The following is a 20,125-nucleotide window of genomic DNA, read 5'->3' as shown; positions in this document are numbered from 1 at the left end:
CTAATTAAGGATTGGGTTTTAGGTCTGTATAAGGAATTTTTCTTATATAATTTTGTTGAAGTGTGAGACTCTTCTGCCACTTTATCCATTTGTTGTTTATGTAGATGACGATGTGGTTTGGAATTCAGCAGAAGATTATTTATTGTTATGGTGCTTATATTAATTTAGGAGATTTGTAATAAGGGGATTTTTTATTTTTTCTTTCAGTGATATGAGTACCGATAGAGAATCGGTAACGATGATATATTTTTATGGTTATCAGTTATTATAGGTAGCGCCAAACGCAGAAAACCCATCCGAGAGTCTTTTCTTTAATTTTTTTTTTTCATAGATGGCTGTGCATCCATCTTTGATTCATCTGCGTAGACTTGTGAAAAATTTATGACTACTTGGAAATCTTTAAAAAGAAACCGTTTTTTAAGGATAGCTTTATTTTCCATAATCTTTGATAACTAGTAATACACATAAAATTTTTTAAATCTGATTAAAATTAAGGAAGTTATGGCTATTTTTGTGCCTCACTCATTTTGATATTTTTCCCTCTTTAAGACCATATGCGTTTCGTCAAATTTTTTACACTACTTTTTCAGTAAAAATGTCATATCTTTGTTAAAACACAAGATTAAGCAATGAAATTTACCATATTTTTGTATTTTTGTACAAGAAATCAGAATATGCGACTGAAAATCTCCAAAAGTTCATGGTTTCAAAATAATCTGCAGTAAATGTGCATAAATATGCTGCAATTCCTTAAAAATGCCATGTATCCATAAACAGAAAAGAAGTTGGAGAACTCAAAAGTTGAATTGTAATGTGCTTTATGTACAAAAAACTTAAATCTAAACATAAGACCATTTAAAAATGAATATATTGCAATATTTCTTTGGTATTATTGTAGATTAACACCTTCTGTTTACCCCCACCCAACCCCTTCTTACCACCCCTCCAAAATGTGATTCTACCTTTTTAGGCAATTATGTATGAAATGCCATGAAAAACTTTAATGAACGATAAACAAATTATTTTAGAATTTAATATAAAATAATTCCCTATTACAGGTCATTCTAGCGTTTTAGGGCAGTTAACTATTTTTTTTTTCTATGGGAGATAAATCCGGTGTGCTTTTTGTTTTGTTTTAAGACGATTATGTGTGGTTTTAAGAGGGTTTCTATGCAATGAGAATATGGGGAGGGTTGCCATTCGGATTTTGAATTAATTGTAGGGCTAAGGAAAATTATGTGTGAGCATACTGAAGACTTGACAGAAACAAAAACAATATTAGAGGGGGGGGCGGTTAGTTTCACAAAAATATTATATATATATATATATATATATATATAAAAAAAAAAAGCGAAAATGTGTGTATGTATGTGTATTCGCTTTTTGTGTATGTCTACAAAAGGCTTTTTTGGCTGTGATTCTCGGTTGGCTCGCTCCTTAAGACTTTACATGCTGTCTAAATAATGTCTACAAATTTACCCGACTTTTACAAGCTATTTTCGAGATATTTTTTTATCGCCGCGTAGCAAGGAAAACAAAAACTGGCTTCCAGCGCAAAACTAGGTCAAACATCACGCGACTTAACGTTCTCGCACCTGTTAATTTCGCTTTTTAAACGTCAAAACCTATCAATTCATCTATTCTCGTGGTCGAGATGGTTAAGTCGCAAGGTTTTTTTTCCATTTCCTTTCCACCTCCGCGTCAAAGGATTGGGGTTCAAGCCTACCTTTCTAAAACTTTTTTTTCTTTTACACCTCCAAATACCCGGCCACCGTTTTTTTTTTTTTTAAACTGTTGTTTTTATCTACCCCCCCCCCCCAACGCACACACACCTCCAAACACCCGGGCAATGCTGGGTACCACCCACTAGTGTAAAATAATTCACCATTTTAATCCATTCTAACATTTTAGGACAGCTAACCAATTTATTTTTATGGGAGATAAATCATGTGCATTTTTCTTTAAGGAAGGATCTATTTTTTCTTGACACTTAGATGCTTGTATATAGCTTACAGAGGTATTTTGTTTGGGGGGGGGCTTGCCACTCGAACTTAGTGTTATTATTAGGGTTAAAAAGTGTTTTAGGAGGAGACTAGCCACTCATAACTGGGGTTAGAGGTGAGGTTAAGAGAGCTTTTTTTCAAAGAGCGTTCATCACATATTTACTGCTAGTGGTTCATAATTATTGGCTTTTGAAAACGTTATGGATTAAATTTGGAATATCACATTACTATTAAATATGTAGACGTATGCCCCCCCCCCTAAAAAAAAAGAAAAGATCTTTGACTTACTTGTAGTTTCATCAAATACTTTTGTATGCAAAATCAGATCCCGCATTTTGCTAATTCCTACCCTCTGATGAGAAGGAAAGTATTTCTCCGAAACTCTGCGGATTAAGGACTATCCACTTATCAAGTGTTTCCTTTTCAGATTAAATATGTTTTTAACTCTTTTTCAAAGTGTTTTTTAACATGTTTTATTAACTGTTTACTCTTATATACATAATATAACAAATAAATGTTATGCAAAGCAAGATAAGTTACTTTTCTACCTAACTGAATAAGTTTTTACTGTTTTTATTTAATGTAAAATATTTATTTGTTTCGAAAAGTAGGTAATACTCAGTAAGTGCTACCCGAAAAGAAAATATGGCCGCAATTTCTATTTAAATTTTTCAAGTCTTGATAATCACTTCAAAATAAGAAATAAAACAAAATGGTGAATGAAATCCACCCAATAAATGTCACGGTAACATTTATTGGGTGGGTTTCATTCACCATTTTGTTTCATTTCTTATTTTTAAATCTTTGAGACTTCAAAAATGTTTGCAGCCACTTTTCTTGTTCTCCGGTAGCGCTCGCTCAACACTACTTTTTTTTTTTTTTTTGAACCGAATAAACATTTTACATTAAAAAAAAAAAAAAAAGTATCCAGTTAGGTAGAAAAAGTAACTTATCTTGCCTTTGATAACATTTGTTTTTGACAACTTTTTCGTACGTTTATGGATTGAAATACAAACCATTACTTCATTTTTGTTTTGTTGTCTTAACTGCAAAATGCCATTTCCATTTCAAATAAATATCTTACAGAAAGTTTATATACATAGTGTGTATTTGACAGGTAAATAAGTAAGCAAATGTTATATTTAGTTTTAATTTAATAAGAAGCTGCGTTACGAAATTTCGAAAAAAATTCCATAAATTTGTTGATTTCTATTTTCGAGGTTGAAGGTGTTTATTCCATAGGCCGTTTATACTACGCTGGAGCAGGTTATAAAAATATCTTTCGCTTAATAAGTAGAAAAAAAATAACGAAAGTTTGATGTGTTTTCTAACTGCTTTTAAAATTTCAAGAATATTGATATAGATTTTGAAGGTTTGTATTGAAAAATTTAAAATGGCGCCCGACTCTCTTGAAACGGTAAGTTTGGGGAAAGAGTTAAAAATAAAAAACTAGACAAAATACTGTTAGAAACTCGCTCAATATATGTTACCATTACATAGGCTGACATATATTCAGTGAGTTTTTAACAGTATTTTGTATAGTTTTTATTTTTAACTCCTTTTCTCAAACTTACCGTGTCAAAGAGAGAGTCGGGCCAGGCGCCATTTTTAATTTTCCAATACATCGGTAAATACTGTATGTTTTTCGAGCTGAATAAACATGTTACATTAAATAAAAACACTAAAAAAGTATCCAGTTAGGTAGAAAAGTAACTTATCTTGCCTTTGATAACATTTGTTATATATTTGTTTTTTGACAACTTTTTTGAATCTATGTGCATAGCAATACAAACGAGATTTTGATACTTATTTTGATTTTGAAAAAACATTTGTGGCTGTTCGCAGTAAAACATTGTTTTAATTCGCTGTTCAAAACTAATGCAATGAATAAAAGTGCATGCAAGCTATATATCTATAAAAGTTTATTTTGTTTTTTTAACCATGTTTTTAAATTTGACCAAGAAATGTGAGAAATTGCAACGGATTCATAATGCCAAATTGGTTGGGATTGTTGTTATTATACATTCTGAAAAACGAATGGTTCTAAACTAATGTTATTCTGATAACAAAATAGCTCTAATTAAACATATCAGAATATTTATATTCATATTTTCATGTTTTTCTTAATTCATTCTTGAATAAAAATTAAAGAACGCGTGTTGCTTAGACTGTGCTATTGCTACAACTGCTGCTGCTGCTGCTAATACTTCATTAGTCCACTCGAGAAATAGAAACTTTTTCGAGTAGGTCCTTTTAAATTATTATCAATTACCGTGGTCCTACTCAACATACAATAATACTTTTAATTGATAAAGATAGTAAAAAGAATGATTTACTCACTAGTGGGTGTCCGATGAAATTTTTTTCAAAATGTTTGATACTCATATTAAAGTCTTATTTTTAACAAAACAAAAAAAGAAATGGTCAAAACTATTTCGGACACTTGACAGTATTAAGATTAACACCTCTTCTGATTGTTTCCCAAATTTCATAACGAAATTCTTCGTACAATCATGGTACGGACCTTTAGAAGTCAGTGGGGGCCTTTACAAAACCTTACTGAAAACGCCATTTTATGACGTTCACATTTTTATCACTTTATTTGTTTAAAACTCTTAAAATATATAATGTACATTCATATTTATTAATTCATTTGAAAGTATATTCATTTCCGAACAAAACAGTAGTAATTTGAAGACTTGAAGTGCTTTGGTTTAAAAAAAATATGGCTATTTTAGTAGAACTACCTTGAAATCTGTAAATATCCAAAGCGTTTTTTTTGTCCGTGTGTATTACTATGATAATCTTAAGTGAGAGGAGTTTAAAATCTATCCTAAAAAAAAAAAAGAGGGGGGGGGTTAAGATTTGATCAGGAGTATATTTATTTTGGATGTTAAGCAGTTCTTCATGGAAAGTTGAGTTTTTGTTTTAGAATATTTACTCAATTCTAATATTATGGATGGTTGTTTAAATATCCCAGGTGGAGTTTCCGAGTTGATAGATTCATGTATTTTTGTTGTGTTTGAGGAGGTTCTATTCACGGAGGCTGTAGGGTTTGATATTATTTTCATTTTTGTTGAAAAGGTGTGTATATTGTAGATGGAAAACACATTGATATGCAGGGTTTGATGGACATGATGCAAGCTCTAAGTAACATTGTAGAACTAGTTTTTGTTTTCTTAGGACCAGTGATGGTTCGTTAGCCTCCATACAAGATCTCCATTGGAGAGGTTCTCAATCCTTAGTGGTGTATCGTATCGAATTCCTTCATATATGATTTTCTGGCTGCTCCATATATGCAACATCCGTAGTGAAGTTTGGATCTAATTAAGGATTAGTACAGTTTTTATAATGTAGTTTTATCTGCATCTCAGTTGGTGTGTGCTAACACTTTAATTGCATGGTCTTGTGGCATTTTTTTTTTTTTTTTTTTTTTTTTTTTTTTTACACAGTGGTCACCACTTATCAAGGCCCGGAAGCCACTCAGGGATAAGTGTTATTGCAAGGGGGTGGTTCATTAGGAATTTGTTAACGTTTTTTTAGTATTTTATGAATCTCAATTTCCTATCATAGATGATGTCCAAGTATTTGTGTTGGTCAACGACTGGGATATTATTATTATTATTATTACCCAGTTTCAAGGTGGGATCGTGATGGAACTTTTGTAGCTTACAGAAATGTATGCACTTTGTTTTCTCTTCTGAAAATTGGAATTTATTTTCTATGGCCCACTTACTTATCTTATTTAGGCAGAGTTGGCGTTTGTGTTTGGCTGTTGTATATATTTTGATTAATAGTTAAGTGTTGAGACATTATGCTGAACAAAGATGATGAAGAATCAGTGGAGTTCCGATCTTGAGTGTTAAGTAATTCCTAGTAACAAAGATGGCGGCGAAGATTCAGTGCAGTTCCAATCTTGAGTGTTAAGTAATTCCTAGCAACAAAGATGGCGGCGAAGAATCAAATGCAGTTCCGATCTTGAGTGTTAAGTAATTCCTAGTAACAAAGATGGCGGCGAAGAATCAAATGCAGTTCCGATCTTGAGTGTTAAGTAATTCCTAGTAACAAAGATGGCGGCGAAGAATCAAATGCAGGTTCGTGACAGAGATGACGGTGAACTGATTGAATCCAAAATTCAACAATTTTTTTTGGAAGCTTCTCATTGGTTGGCTATTATAACTTGGTTATAAAAACGATCGTCGAAATCATTTGTCGTACCCCCATTAGGAGTCAAAAGCATTTTAACAATATAACTAGGTCGTCTACATATAGAGCGTAGTCGATTCCTGGGTCTGTTTTTTTATATTGTTTATTTTTATGTTGAAAAGGGTGATGGATAGGATGCTTCCTGGGGGGGGGGGGCACCCATTTCTTCTTCTTTTAGATTGAAAGCAGGTTGTCCATTCATATTTGAAAGAGTATCATTTAAAAAGTTGCTGATAAATTCTGGCATTCTGCCTTTAAGTTCTAGTTCGTACAGGTCTCTTTTGATGCTGTACTTCCAAGTAGTGTCATATGCTTTTTCAAGCTCAAAATAATTGCTATTAGATGTTTCTTCTTGGCAAATGCACGTTTCAAGCCTTATTAAGTAACCGATCGGGCTTCTTTTCCTGAAACCTGACTGATGTTCTATAATCAGGTTTTTGTTTTCTAAGAACCAGGTTAATCCTTCATTAACTATTCTTTCAAATGTCTTGCATAGACAGCTAGTGAGGGCAATGGTTTGGTAGTTTATTGGATATGTACAAGTTTTTTTTTGGCTTCGGTATTGGGATCACTATAGTCTGCTTCCAGTTTTTGGGAATACTGTTATTTATTCATATTTCATCATATATTTGTAGTAGGCAGTCCAGAGTTTTTTTGTTTTTTTTAAGAAAGTGATAATGGATTTCATCAGAGCCAACTGCTGTCTCATGAGAGTTGTGTATTGCTTCTTTTAGTTCTGTGCTATTGAATGGTTGGTTGTACTTTCATTTTTTGATTCAAATTTTTTTTTTCTTCCTTTTATTTATAACTTGAAAGATTTTGATGATAAATTTATTGAAAATTGTTCTGCTAGTTTGTTTGCAATGGTTTCCTTGTCGGTGATCTTCATGTTGTTGCATCTTAGGTGTTTGATTGGGTTTTTGTTCTTCCCTGATATTTTCCTGAACATCTATACTTTTTTTGGTTTTAGTGTTTCATTTATTTTTGATACATAGTTTTACCATGTTCCGTTTTGATTCTTTGATAGTTTTCCACGCTTTTGCTCTGCTGTTTTTGCACATGTCCAAATTTTCTTTTGGCGGATTATTTTTTAATTTTCTTAAGTTAGCACATGTTTTGTTCTTATGGCTTTTTTGCATTCTTTATTGAACCAGAGTTTGTTGTATTTTGGGAATGTAGAGCTTTTTGATATGTTCTCTTCTGCAATGGAAAATAGCATATTGCAGAAATAGGTGTTTGCTTTGAGTAGTTATGTTAGCATTTCGGAATTTTTAACTAATTTGCTTTTTGTACATTCCAGTGGGGCATTTTGTCCTCTAATTTGAGGTTCTCATTTTCCAGTATAATTGGGAAGTGACATAGCCTACTATAATAATGTATAGTAGGTCATGGAAGTGGTCGCTTCCACATTGTCGTGTGTTCTCCAGCTATATAGTCCATGTGTATGGTTGGCTCACATAATGTTAGGTCTACTGCTGATAGTGTTCCTGCTGCTAGGTGGAGGTATGTGTTCTCTTTGTAATTGAGTAAACATAACTAGTTTTGGTTAATTATTTTTTTCAATGATTTTTGCCTGTTTTGTTGTGTTTTGTTTTACGGCCCCATAGTTTGTTATGGCTATTAAAGTTGCCCACCAATAAAAAAAAGTTTTGGTAGTTGTTGGATTACATTGTTCAGTTCTATTTCATTTATCGTTTCATTCGGTGGTATATAAAGTGAGCAGAGGGTTATTGTTTTGTATAGTGTTATTGCAACGGCTTGCATGTTTGTTTTTAAGTTTATTGTGCTGTGTGGAATATTTTTATTCATGAGTAATGATACACCAGTGGCTATGTTTGATTTTTTTTTTTTATGTGGTTGTATAATGATTCTGCCATTTTCTTTTAAGTGCATTTCTTGTAGGCAAATTGTTGCAAGACCAAGGGTTTTAATGCAGAGTATTATTTCTTTGATATTAATTTTTAGGCCTCTTATATTTCATTGTAGTATTTTATTAGCCATGGTTTATGTTTCATTTTCTTGTTTTGGATTATTGAGGTTACTGTCAACTTCAATGGTTTCGGTAGTTTCTTGCTTATTTTTTGTTTTTGTTTGTAGTCGTAATTGAGAGGTGTTCATTTCGTTTTCTTTTTTATTGATTCTTTCTTGGACTGGTGATTCTTTGTTTCTGGATATGCTAGGAATTTGTAGAGGTTCTATTTTTGTTTAGTTTGATTTTTTTTTTTTTTTTTTTTTTAATTTATTTGATCTTTATTTTGGGTTATTTCAGAGTAGGTGTTTACGTTTGTAGTATCTGTGATTGTAAGTTTTATTTCGGTTATGAATTTTTGCACATCATTTAGGTCCAGTTTCATTAATTTTACAGTAGGCATGTCATATTTAGCACTTTTTTCTATGATTTCTTTATTTTTTTTGTAATTTGTGCATAACTTTTGTCTCCCATATATTTATCTACAATTTTCTTTATTTCAGAGAATTAAATGTTTTGTTTTTATTTTACCGCTATAATTTTCTTTTTTTCCATATATCACAGATTCTTGCATAGGCAGGATGGTCCTCTCCAGTTTGCACATTTGCATCTGTTTGTGCTTTCATTTGTGTTATAGTCAGGTTTTTTGTTTAGTACATCTGCCACACACTGGTTGGTTGCACCATACACCCTTATGATGCCCAAATTTCTGACATCGTAGGGGAGTTTGGTATAAATAGTTCTACTTTTTCAATTGAATAACTAATTCTTACTTCCTTTGGGGCTTCTGGTGTATTAAAGGTTATGACGTAGGCATTTGTTCGTATAATGTTTTCATTCTTTTTAATGGATATTTTTTATGTCAATTAAGTCTTGAGATTTTAGTTCCATTTTGATTTTGTCAATTAAACAACTGGATAGTTCTTTGTTTCGAATAACACCCTTTGACGTATTCATTTTCCATGAGGATAGATTTTAATTATTTTGTCATGGAATTTCTCCATTTTTAGTAGGACATCAGCATATCTTTTTTTCTACCTCGACTAGGATTATCTCATTTTGTAACTTTTTAACTGCTTTGGATGTTATTTTTGTAGAAATTAACCTCTGAATTAAAGATGGGGGATGGTTTTATCAATGGGGGTGTTGTCTTCTGCTTCCAGAATAATGACTCTCAGGAAGTTTTCCCTATTTTCAGTGTCCGAATCGAACTCGGTGTGAGTCTCTTGGTTGATTTTGTTGTCAGAAATGTTTTTTGTAAAAATTTAATCGTGTCTGCTCTCCACCTGCCGCAGAATCCAATTTAATGGGAAATAAGAAAGGGGGGGGGCATTCGCCCTCATAGAACAGAGATATAGGGGTGGTATACTTGTATTTGAAGGGATCCATGAGCAGTTCTTCCTTTTTGTTTCATTACCCAAGAAAATAGTAAGAATAGTCACGGGAGTACAACAATGTCATATACCCTTTTCTTCAAATCGACTGACCCTAGAGCTACTGCCTTAATTAGAATATTTTTTTTTTGTGTGTTTATGTGGATGTTGATTTTGTCTTCTGATTTAGGGCTTCACATGACCAGCTGATTGATCGTATTGGGCCTCTCCGACCACCTGTTTAGCCCAGATAAGGACCAAAGGAGTGTGTGTGCGTTTTTTTTACATAGGCATCACCATTTATCAAGGCTAAGAGGCCACTCGAGGATAAGGGTTAAAGAGTGTACAGTAGAAATTGGACACTATAGTAACCGTTAGTAATGGAGATTCGGTAAATTTACTAACTTATATGGAACGGCTCATCAAAAACTTGTTTACGTTAGACTTGAACACAACCATATTGTAGTCAGCTGGAAAGCAGAAAAACAGGAGACAATTCCATAAGTGTGCAGTTCTAAGAAAGAAGCTTTGCTCATGGAATCTATGTTTAGGTTTAGGCACAGATAAAGAGTGGGGGAAACTAGTGATACTGTTTTCTGCTAGACGGGTGTTTCTTGTGAAAGTTTGGCGAGGGGGGACCATAGAATGGAGCTCAGCCGAGCACCTGCCATGAAAATAATGATAAAGCAGAGACAAACTTGCAACATCTCTTCTGTGAGATAGAGGTTGCAGGGAAGAGAAAAGGATATCCCCCACAAGGCTACAAAGTCTATTTTGAACTCTATCAAGGCAGGATAAATCCTTTCTAGCAGCTCCTGCCTGGATGTGGCAACAGTACTCCATCCTTGGACGTACCTGGCTCTTATATAAATAGAGAATTGCATAAGCAGTGAGATATTTACTGGATCGATAGAAGGATCCTACCATTTTTTCAGCGGCCTTGGCAACGGATTTAATGTATGTGTTCCATTTAAGATCAGGAGTAAATGTCAAGCCCAGAAGCTTGTCAAAACATGAGTGTGGTAGAGTCATGTTCTCTTTGTACCTAGGTCAAGTTCTGCTTAACCATGAGGATCCCGTTAGATAAAGAGGGAGTAAAAGAAACAAAAGGGTGGGGGTGTAGGGATAGGGGAATATTGATTTTGCTTTTTTGCTTTGCAGAACATGATTAAGCTTTGCAAAGAGATAAAGTGACAAAAACTTTGATGTACGGTGCATTTGAATCAGGAAGTCAATATCTTCAGACAGTTTGATCTGATAGCACGTATGAAATTGCCTCGTCCGCCATACTCTCTAGATCTCTCACTTACTGACTACCACTTTTTCAAGCATCTCGACAACTTTCTGTGTGAGAAATACTTCAATAACTTAAGCAATATAAAGAATGCCTTCAGTGGCCTCATCGCCACCAGAATGCAAAATTTTTCTAAGTTACTGGCATAAATATACTTGTTTTGCATTTGCAAAAGTGTCTTCATTCTGATGGTGCTTATTTCAAGCAATAAATTTTTGTTCGAGCCAAAATATGTTCATCTGAATTTAAAAGTTAAAAACCGCAAGAACTTTCTTGTCAATCTGATAAAAAAGGAATAGTTATTTACTTGCCTTCCCACGAAGGCCGAGCTAGACACAATCCATCCATCCAGTGCGACTGTAGCTGAGATTGAACTCACTATATGAGTGTAGTGTAATTCAAATCTTGTCATTAGCTGAATACTTGATGCTTCGCCAGGGCTATCAAGGGTATTTTTTATCGTGACGCCATCACTAGATGGGGTGCCTACCACAACTTAAGAGAGTCCCAATCGCGCCAGTTTCTCAACCTGGTATTTTACCTAACGGTACATACAGCATGTCGCCTTCCCGAATGGTCACCAATCTGGTACTGGCCAGCTCAACATTGCTTAACTTCAATGATCTGGCAAGGACCAATGTGTCAACGTGATTGTGCCGTATACAAGGCCTGTTTTAAATGTGGGTAAAACACAGTTCTCCCAAAAGGAGTACACTGGATTAGAAAAATAATAATTGCCTCAGTTTTTACGAATTATTTTCTTTTACATCATATACATAGTTCTTTATAACATTTTGCACTGAAGGTAGTTTGCTCAAATAATATGCTGAATTTACCTCCACTAGTGAATCAGCAGGGACAAGTAGTTGTACATTTAGTTGTGCATAAATAAAATTTACACAATTTTTTTAAAAATTGTTTTCACTTACAATTATCTCCAAAGGCTGTGGTTGTGAAGACCTCTTTCAGCTGGACAACGTTTGGATGATAGAGTTTTTTCCACTGGTCGATTGTGGCCATACATTTCGTATTTGCTAATCTAAAACCTATAAAAAAAAAAATTTAAAAAATGGCAAAACGTTATTTTAGGTGTTAATTAAATTCCTGAAATGTTAAATTCAAATGTGACAGAATGACCAACAAAACAAAGCGTCTTGAATGAATCTAAAATAAGTTGTGTCCATTGAATTTGCATGACAGACGGACAATGTTATTTCAAAATAAAGTCCGAGATTAAAGATACTATTTCAAACTGAACTATGACAAACCAAAGAAGATACTATTTCGAACTGGACTATGACAGACCAAAGAAGATACTATTTCGAACTGAACTATGACAGACCAAAGAAGATACTATTTCAAACTGAACTATGACAGACCAAAGAAGATACTATTTCAAACTGAACTATGACAGACCAAAGAAGATACTATTTCAAACTGAACTATGACAGACCAAAGAAGATACTATTTCAAACTGAACTATGACAGACCAAAGATACTATTTCAAACTGAACTATGACAGACCATAAATTTTTAATCGTATAATTTCATCTCTTCTCATTCTACTACCTTTGTAGAGTGGAGGTAAGTCATCACGCTTTTTTTTTTTTTCGCTTTCACCTCAAGGATTTGAGTTTGAGCCTACCTCCTCAAAACTTCTTTTTTTTCAAACACCTGGGCAACGCCGGGCACCTCTACTAAGAAGTTTTAACATCATTCTTTTTTTTTCATCACGTTTGCTGTTTTTTTTTTTGTTCAAGCTTTACTTCGCTTTGTTTTGATTTACCCCTCTCTCACACACACACACACCTCTAAAAACCCAGGCAACCTGGGCACCCCCGCTAGTGACCTTGGAAATCAGAGACTCAAACGAAACATTTCAAGCCACACTGATTGACTGCCAACGCATGTATCATTTGTAAACAAACTTGTATAACCTAAGTTGTTTATTTCATTTGTAGATCATAGGTATTGAGGAAAGATTTAAAGAAAAATGGAGGGAATATATTTTTTATGTAAGGTGCGTTTTTGTTTTTTTTCAGTGGGGTGGGGGAGGCTTTTCTTTTTTAACAAAACTTTTCAATAAAATGAACACAAAGATGGTAGCTATTTTTTCTTGGTTCTTATGTACTTTTTGTCTTGTTTCTACTCTTTTTTTTTTTTTTGCTCACATGCACCTATTTCAAATTCGTAGCTGTGGGCCAGCATCAATGGACTTTTTCTACCAAAACAGTCATTAACAATGTTTTTTTGTATTTTTTTTTTTAGGTTTAACACATTTCAAACTGATAAATTATTGCACAATAAAAATAATAATTGTCTGTATTTTTGAGATGGGGTGTTTTCATTTATTGAGATTGTCGGACTGACTTCCTCATCTTGGCTGTTATAGTCACAACGTTTCGGCCGTTTTGCCCTCCGGCCTTCATTAGATGTTTTGTATCGAACTGGGGAACCATTTGTTAGGAGTCTCGAACCCAACCCTTTATTATTATTACGGGGGTACCGTGTTCGGATTCCAGCTAGGCTCTGGGACATAGTTGCTGATTCTCCTAGTGACATATGGCCGAGTGGTCCTAGACGTTGTATCAAAGTTTACAGTTACCCAAAGGTGATGAGTTCAATCCTGAACGAAGGCAGTGAAAAGTAACATTCAAAACAGAGAATCAGCAACTATGTCCCAGAGCCTAGCTGGAATCCGAACACGGTACCCCCGTAATAATAATAAAGGGTTGGGTTCGAGACTCCTAACAAACGGTTCCCAAGTTCGATACAAAACACCTGATGAAGGCCGGAGGGCAAAACGGCCGAAACATTGTGATTATAACAACCAAGATGAGGAAGTCAGTCCGACAATCTCAAAAAATAATTAAATTAAAACAAAAAATCATTTTCTTATTTTCAATTAATCAAGTAAAATTACATTTTTTACTTGATTACCAAATTTAAAAAGTTATTCTAGCAAATTTGAAGGTTCTTGTAAACCTTTGTATAGAATTTTTACTTGATTAAATAATTTGGAATAACAAAAATGAGAACCATTTATATGTTGCTGCGCAATTTTTTCATAGTATTTTCAAGTTAAATTCAATTTTTACGGTATATTTGTTTATTAAATTGTAAGATGAAAGCACAAAATAGTTACACAACAACCTCCCCATGGTAAGAATAGTTTCTAAGTAACAACATTATTATTTCAGTGTGGTAACATCATTTTTCTTATTTCAAATTATTTAATCAAGTGAAAATTCCAAGCAAAGTTAAATTAGAACCTTCAAATTTGCTAGAATAACTTTTTTAATTTAATAATCAAGTAATAAATGGAATTTTTACTTGATTAAATAATTCGAAATAAGAAAAATGATTTTTGTTTCACTTTAACTTTTATTATACAATAATTTATATGTGTTTGAAATAGGTTAAACTAAAAAAAAAAATTGTTTATGTCTGTTTCAGTAAATAAAACTGATGACAGCCCACTTCTTTGGATTCAAGATAGGGGCAGGTGAGCAAGAATAAAACGAGTAGAAAACGGGGAGACAAGAAGTACATAAACAATATTATATTAATATTAACTAGTGGGACCTGTGGAAATTCCACAGCAGACTCATTCATATGTAATATACTGATGTTGGCATTTTGTAGATGTTCAGCATAAATGGAGACACTGATATTATTGTAGTTATTTTGTTAACACTGCAAAAGTATTTATCTAAGCTTGTAGGAAAGCCCGGCATAGCCCAGTTGTAAAGTACGCTTAAATATGATATTTTAATTCTTGTAGATTTCATATATATATATATATATATATATATATATATATATATTATAGAGTTAATATTCTATTGATTTTTATATATTATAAAGTTGCGATTTCAAAAAAAAAAAAAATATATATATATGACTTGGGTGCATCAGCTTGAATTGAAACCGAAACCAAAACTTATGAAAACAAAAAATATATATATATAACTTGAGTTCCTTCAGCTATAATACAAACCGAAACCAAAACTTATGAAGAATTCTTGATAAAATTATAAAAAAAATTAATGACTTAACTGCTATCAGCTATAATAGAAACCGAAACTTACAAAGAATTCTTGGTAAAATTATTTATCACAAGAAATGAAAGTCCATAACAAATGATTCAGATGTAAGCCTGACACAAAAAATAAATAACACACACACTATCGTATTAATATATAGATAAATTATTATTTTTTTTTTAAGGTGTTCAATTTCATTTGTTTATACTTTTGCTTACAGAAAAAAAATAAATAAATAAATGAAAGTTTGGAAATTGATCTCTACAATGTTTGGTTTATTTATTAAAAGGTTTGTAAATTTAACTAAAATTTCGAGCATAAAAATTGCCTAAATCTCGAAGGATATCTCCTTCAGTAATCGAAGACAATAAAGGGTAGTATCTAAAATTCTCATTAAAAAATAAATAAAATGGATCTACATTTGTTTATTAAAATGTTTTGTTAAAAAAGGCACCCTCCATCAAGAAAAAAACCCCCCAAAAACGCACCTAACATAAAAAATATATTCTCTCCATCTTTTGTTGAAATAAATTTTTCCTTTATATTAAAAAATCAACAAATAAAACAAATAACTCAGGTTGTCTATGTCTGTGGAAAAATGATATGTACATCGGCAGTCAACCAGTGTTGATTGGAATGTGTCCCCTTTGAGTCTCTCGGCTTCTGGTGTCCTTGTTTCATACTTCATCCAAAATCTAAACTTACTTAAAGTGAAGTGAAAAAAAAAAAATGAAATAAAGGTGCTAGGAAGAAATAGCTGTTGAATGAAAAAGACTTTCCATAGTATGCAGACGATAGTAAATCTAAATATGGATGATTATGTTAGAAGTTGTCAAGTTTGGAAAAAAAAATAAAATAAAATAAAATAAAATAAAAAATTAAAAAAAAAAGAGTAAAATTTAGTGAATTTAGTGAAACAAACACTTTTTTAAAAACACATCGATATTTAATCTAAAGTCTACAACTTATGCAGGGAATAACCCATTTTTCCAGGAGTGTTTCCTTGGTATATTCTAGCATGCTACATGTAAACTGCTGGAATATGGTGAAATGCTCAGCCAATGCAGCAAATGACAGATAATAAATTGGAAGAAAATATTAGTTTTAATTGTGTAAAAATTAAAATCATTAAAAATAAATCGTTTTAGTAAAGTCCTCATGATGAATCTAATGGATTTGTAGATTATGCTAATCACCAGAGAAACAGTATTTGGTACTTGTTAAGATAGAGGTGACAGATAGATTGTTAGAAAAATGTGCCGTTTTAAGCAAAAACCATATTATGTACTTGTTATGATGAAAATAGTAATATACCCCAAAATTAAGAAAATTCATTGAATAGAAAGTTATTTATAGTTAGAAGTAATTTTTATGGAAAATTGGAGAAAATTGCATTTTTTGTAATGTGATAAAGTAGACGGTGAAGAGTTCACACACAGGGAATATAACTTGGAAGACATATTTTAGATTACATGAAATGGCATGCAATATTTATAGCCTATAGTGATAGACTTTTTTTAAACTAAAAAAAAAAAGAAAAAAAAAAAGCAGTTCTACTTGATGAATTTATGATTTTTGTATATATTACTATTTTCTATATGAAAATTAAGTATGTGATATTGTTTTTGCTTACTGTTGTCTATCTTAAGCACCAAATTTTTTTTTTTTTTTGCTAGCATTCTAATATTTGATCAGCGCTTGGCATATTCTGGTGGTTTACGTAGGCTGCAGAGATATGCCGACACAATACCCATGGAAAAACGGGTCGTTCTCAGCATAAGTACCAAGATCTAAATAGATGCCAAAGCAAATATGCATTCTGCTTTTGGAAAAAAAAAAAAAAAGCTATAACAGTAAGTGAAATACGAGAAAAAAAAAAAAAATTTTTTAAATGAAAATAAAAAAACGAAAAAAAAAAAAAAAATCCAAAAAACAAAAGCAAAAAAAAAAAAAATTTTAAGACCCCCCCCCCCCGGCCCCAAAAAACAATTTTATGATGAAAAGGATTAACTGCTTTGTTGCTTTTGATGAGAAAGTATAAAAATTGACATACGCATGGAGGTTCCAAAATGAATGCCTTCTATATTTTTATTCCACCCAAATGGATCAGAGGGGATTGCAAATTGCATTGTTATAATGACTGAAATCATGCATTCATGACCTGAATGTTTCATCTCTCTGTTGCAGATATTGATGATGTAAGACTTAAGAAAGCAACCCCTGTCAAGGACATGCGCCAGAAGCAGAGATGCCTCATTGATTTCCTGGCAAAAGTGCATGAATGGTGGTGACGATGTAGAAAAATAAATTCTGGAGCAGTAAGGTCGCTTAGTGTAATGGTACCACTCCTATCTTTGTAGCTCATTAACTTTTTTAGTTAAAAAAAAAAAAAAAAAAAAAAAGGAGGCTTATTGAAATCTCATTTTTGATAACTTTTTGACAGATAACATACACTGTTTTCTAATTAAAGCTTAGTTATATGCACACACACACACACACATAATAAAAGCATAAATTACCGTGTATTCGTCGAAGGCAGTAGGTGAGACCATCTTTGGTATTTACTGCTTTGTAGCAGGTTGTGGGGTAACTAAACGTACTGGATTTTTGAAGGGGATTTGCCGCTGACTGTTCCAATGGATATAACTGATTATAACTATCCACTTCATTTGGAATATCTACGGAAGACAAAAAAAAAAACACAGGAAAATGTTAATTTACTTTCAAATATAAAACATTTAAAAAAAAAAAGTAAATTAAAAAAAAAACACACACACACACACACACACACACACACACAACCCCTCCCCAAAAAACCAACTGTATTGAAAGTGCTTAGTTTATTAAAAATTATTGAAAGAGAATGTGATTACTTCAAATAAAGATCATCCTTGGATAAGAATTTTGAAGATGACTAAAAAATAAAAAAAAAAGAAGAGAATAAAGAATACTTGAGGAATTCTAGGATCATCAGGTGGGGTGACCAAATGCTCGACAGACTACCAAAATCATAATCATTGTTTAACATTATTTAGATGTTAGCATAGGTTGCTTGCGCAAGGCCTGATCATAATGTCAACTTCCTAAGGTCATCCTTAACTTACTGAATCCATGTCTTACTTGGTCTACCCCTCCCTCTAAATCCACCAACCTTAATATGGGAAAGTAGTCTATGTAAGACAGCTAGTTATTTAAGGATGACCTTAGGAAATTGAGATTAAATTAAAAAATTTTTTTAATTTAATCTCAATTTTCTAAGGTCATCCTTAAAAAAAAAAAAAAAAAAAAAAATTAGATTCCCAAGAAATTAAAGTTTTGGGAGTCCAATTTTTTTTTTTTTGACTCCCAACAAAAGTCCTATCAGAAAAGGAAATCTTCAGAGGTTTCATTTGTCATTTATAATGTCACAGCTACACAAAAGATCCTCCCCCTGCTCTCCTACACAGAGTATGCTTTTTGTCTATTAAAATAACTATTAAAAAAAAAAAAAAAAAAAAAAAAAATTAATAAATGGATATGAAAGAAACAATTTACCTGGATTTTGGGCAGGATCAATCTGCAGCAATGAACATGCATGGCGATTCAACAGTTCCTTTAAATAGAACAAAAATTAATAAATTAAAATTGAGCAAATTGAATAGATAAAAATAAAAAGAAAATTGAATGCAGGTTTGAGAATTAATTTCAGTCACAACCAAATATTTAACATCTTTTTTTTTTTTAACTTTTCTTTGGGGGACTTCACATGTGCAATGAATCCTAGCATTCTTTTTTCTGTCCAATTGCAATGTTGTCAGAAACCCTGCCACTTGTTTCAAGTAGTATGCATCTTCCAAGTTTTCCATTTTTACAGTTGAATCCTAATTTGAAAAGTTTTTCTGAAAAGATCCTGTACATTGACAAACCTGGCAACTAACTAGTGCTCGAGACGGTTTTATAAATAAAATAAATTAAAAAAAAAAAAAAAGAAAAAAAAGGCATCTTTTATATGACGATCACTAAAATCAAAACTGATTTGACAAAACAAATTTTGTAGTGAAACATTTCTCTTGAAATAAATATTGTACCGTTCTATTTGAAGTCTGTACAGATTCATGAAACGCTACTCTCTTGAAATAAATATTGTAATTGCAGCCAGTCTTTAGCTGGCTGAGTACATATCAATTTCTTGTCTTGGTTGAATTGATGCTACAGTCGACAGTTTCAAAAACAAAAGTGAAATATATTTCTGAATTTTTGAGATGAGGATTGATAATTCGTATTATTTGGATTCTTCAGACTACTGTTATCATCTTGAGTGTTATTTTCACAACGTTTTGGTCGATGTAACCTCCGACCTTCTTCAGGTATATCTTTTGAGATAATGATTGATAATTCATATTATTTGGATTCTTCAGACTACTGTTCTCATCTTAAGTGTTATTTTCACGTTTTGGTCAATGTAACCTCAGACCTTCTTCAGGTATATCTTTTGAGATAATGATTGATAATTCGTATTATTTGGATTCTTTAGACTACTGTTCTCATCTTGAGTGTTATTTTTTTTCATAACATTTTGATCAATGTAACCCATGATCTTTTTATGTGTATCTTGTTGAAATCTGGAATCTTTCCTTCCAACTCAGGAATTTACATGTAATTTCAAACGTACCCTTGATCGATGGGAGTAGTATGCTCTCATTCCATAAACCATGACTGGGTAGAGGTTCTAAGTGGTCCACAGTTGTATTTGGGTATTGCCTGCATTTAGGATTGAACCTTCAACCAACAGAATATAATTTTTACAACTAAATTTTACCAAGTAATTTATCCACTATGCCACAGGTCCTTATGGGTCATGGCTGACAGAACAAGAGCATGATATTCTCGCAGATTAAAAATTTAAAATTCCATACAGATTCCAAGTTTAACAGAAAGATTTCCGTGTTCGACAATATACACCTAAAGAAGGTCGAAGGTTACAGAAACCAAAATAACAAATAACACTCAAGATGAGAACAGTAGTCCAAAAAAACTCAAATAACACAATAAATGAGACTATCAAGAAATTAATTGAGTGTATTATTGTAGACTTCTTTATCCCATTTTTCCTTTATGTTTCTGAATTTTTGAGATGAGGATTGATTATTCGTATTCTTTGAATTCTCCTGACTACTGTTCTCATCTTGAGCGTTACTTTTAGGCTTCAGTCAATGTAACCGCCAACTTTCCTCAGATTTATCTCGTCAAATTCA

The 20,125-nt window shown here is 32.5% G+C and overlaps 1 protein-coding gene across 16 annotated transcripts in view; it reads right to left on the bottom strand.

Moving 5' to 3' along the window:
* LOC145268317 (PAN2-PAN3 deadenylation complex subunit pan3-like) overlaps nucleotides 1–20,125 on the bottom strand; it is a 412,758-nt gene that overhangs the window by 187,933 nt on the left and 204,700 nt on the right. For all 16 annotated transcript variants that reach the window (XM_080123796.1, XM_080123781.1, XM_080123790.1 and 13 more), the window contains 3 exons: nucleotides 18,426–18,483; nucleotides 17,411–17,569; nucleotides 11,775–11,891 (listed from right to left, as the gene is read on the bottom strand). In XM_080123796.1, coding sequence (XP_079979922.1) covers nucleotides 11,775–11,891; nucleotides 17,411–17,569; nucleotides 18,426–18,483 — 334 coding nt within the window. The remainder of the gene's footprint in view (nucleotides 1–11,774; nucleotides 11,892–17,410; nucleotides 17,570–18,425; nucleotides 18,484–20,125) is intronic.

The sequence above is a fragment of the Euprymna scolopes genome, chromosome 43 (genome assembly GCF_053919585.1).
Source record: "Euprymna scolopes isolate OS-2025 chromosome 43, ASM5391958v1, whole genome shotgun sequence".
NCBI lineage: Eukaryota > Metazoa > Mollusca > Cephalopoda > Sepiida > Sepiolidae > Euprymna > Euprymna scolopes.
Note: the sequence above shows the minus strand (reverse complement) of the source record. Positions and strands in the feature narration are given on the sequence as shown.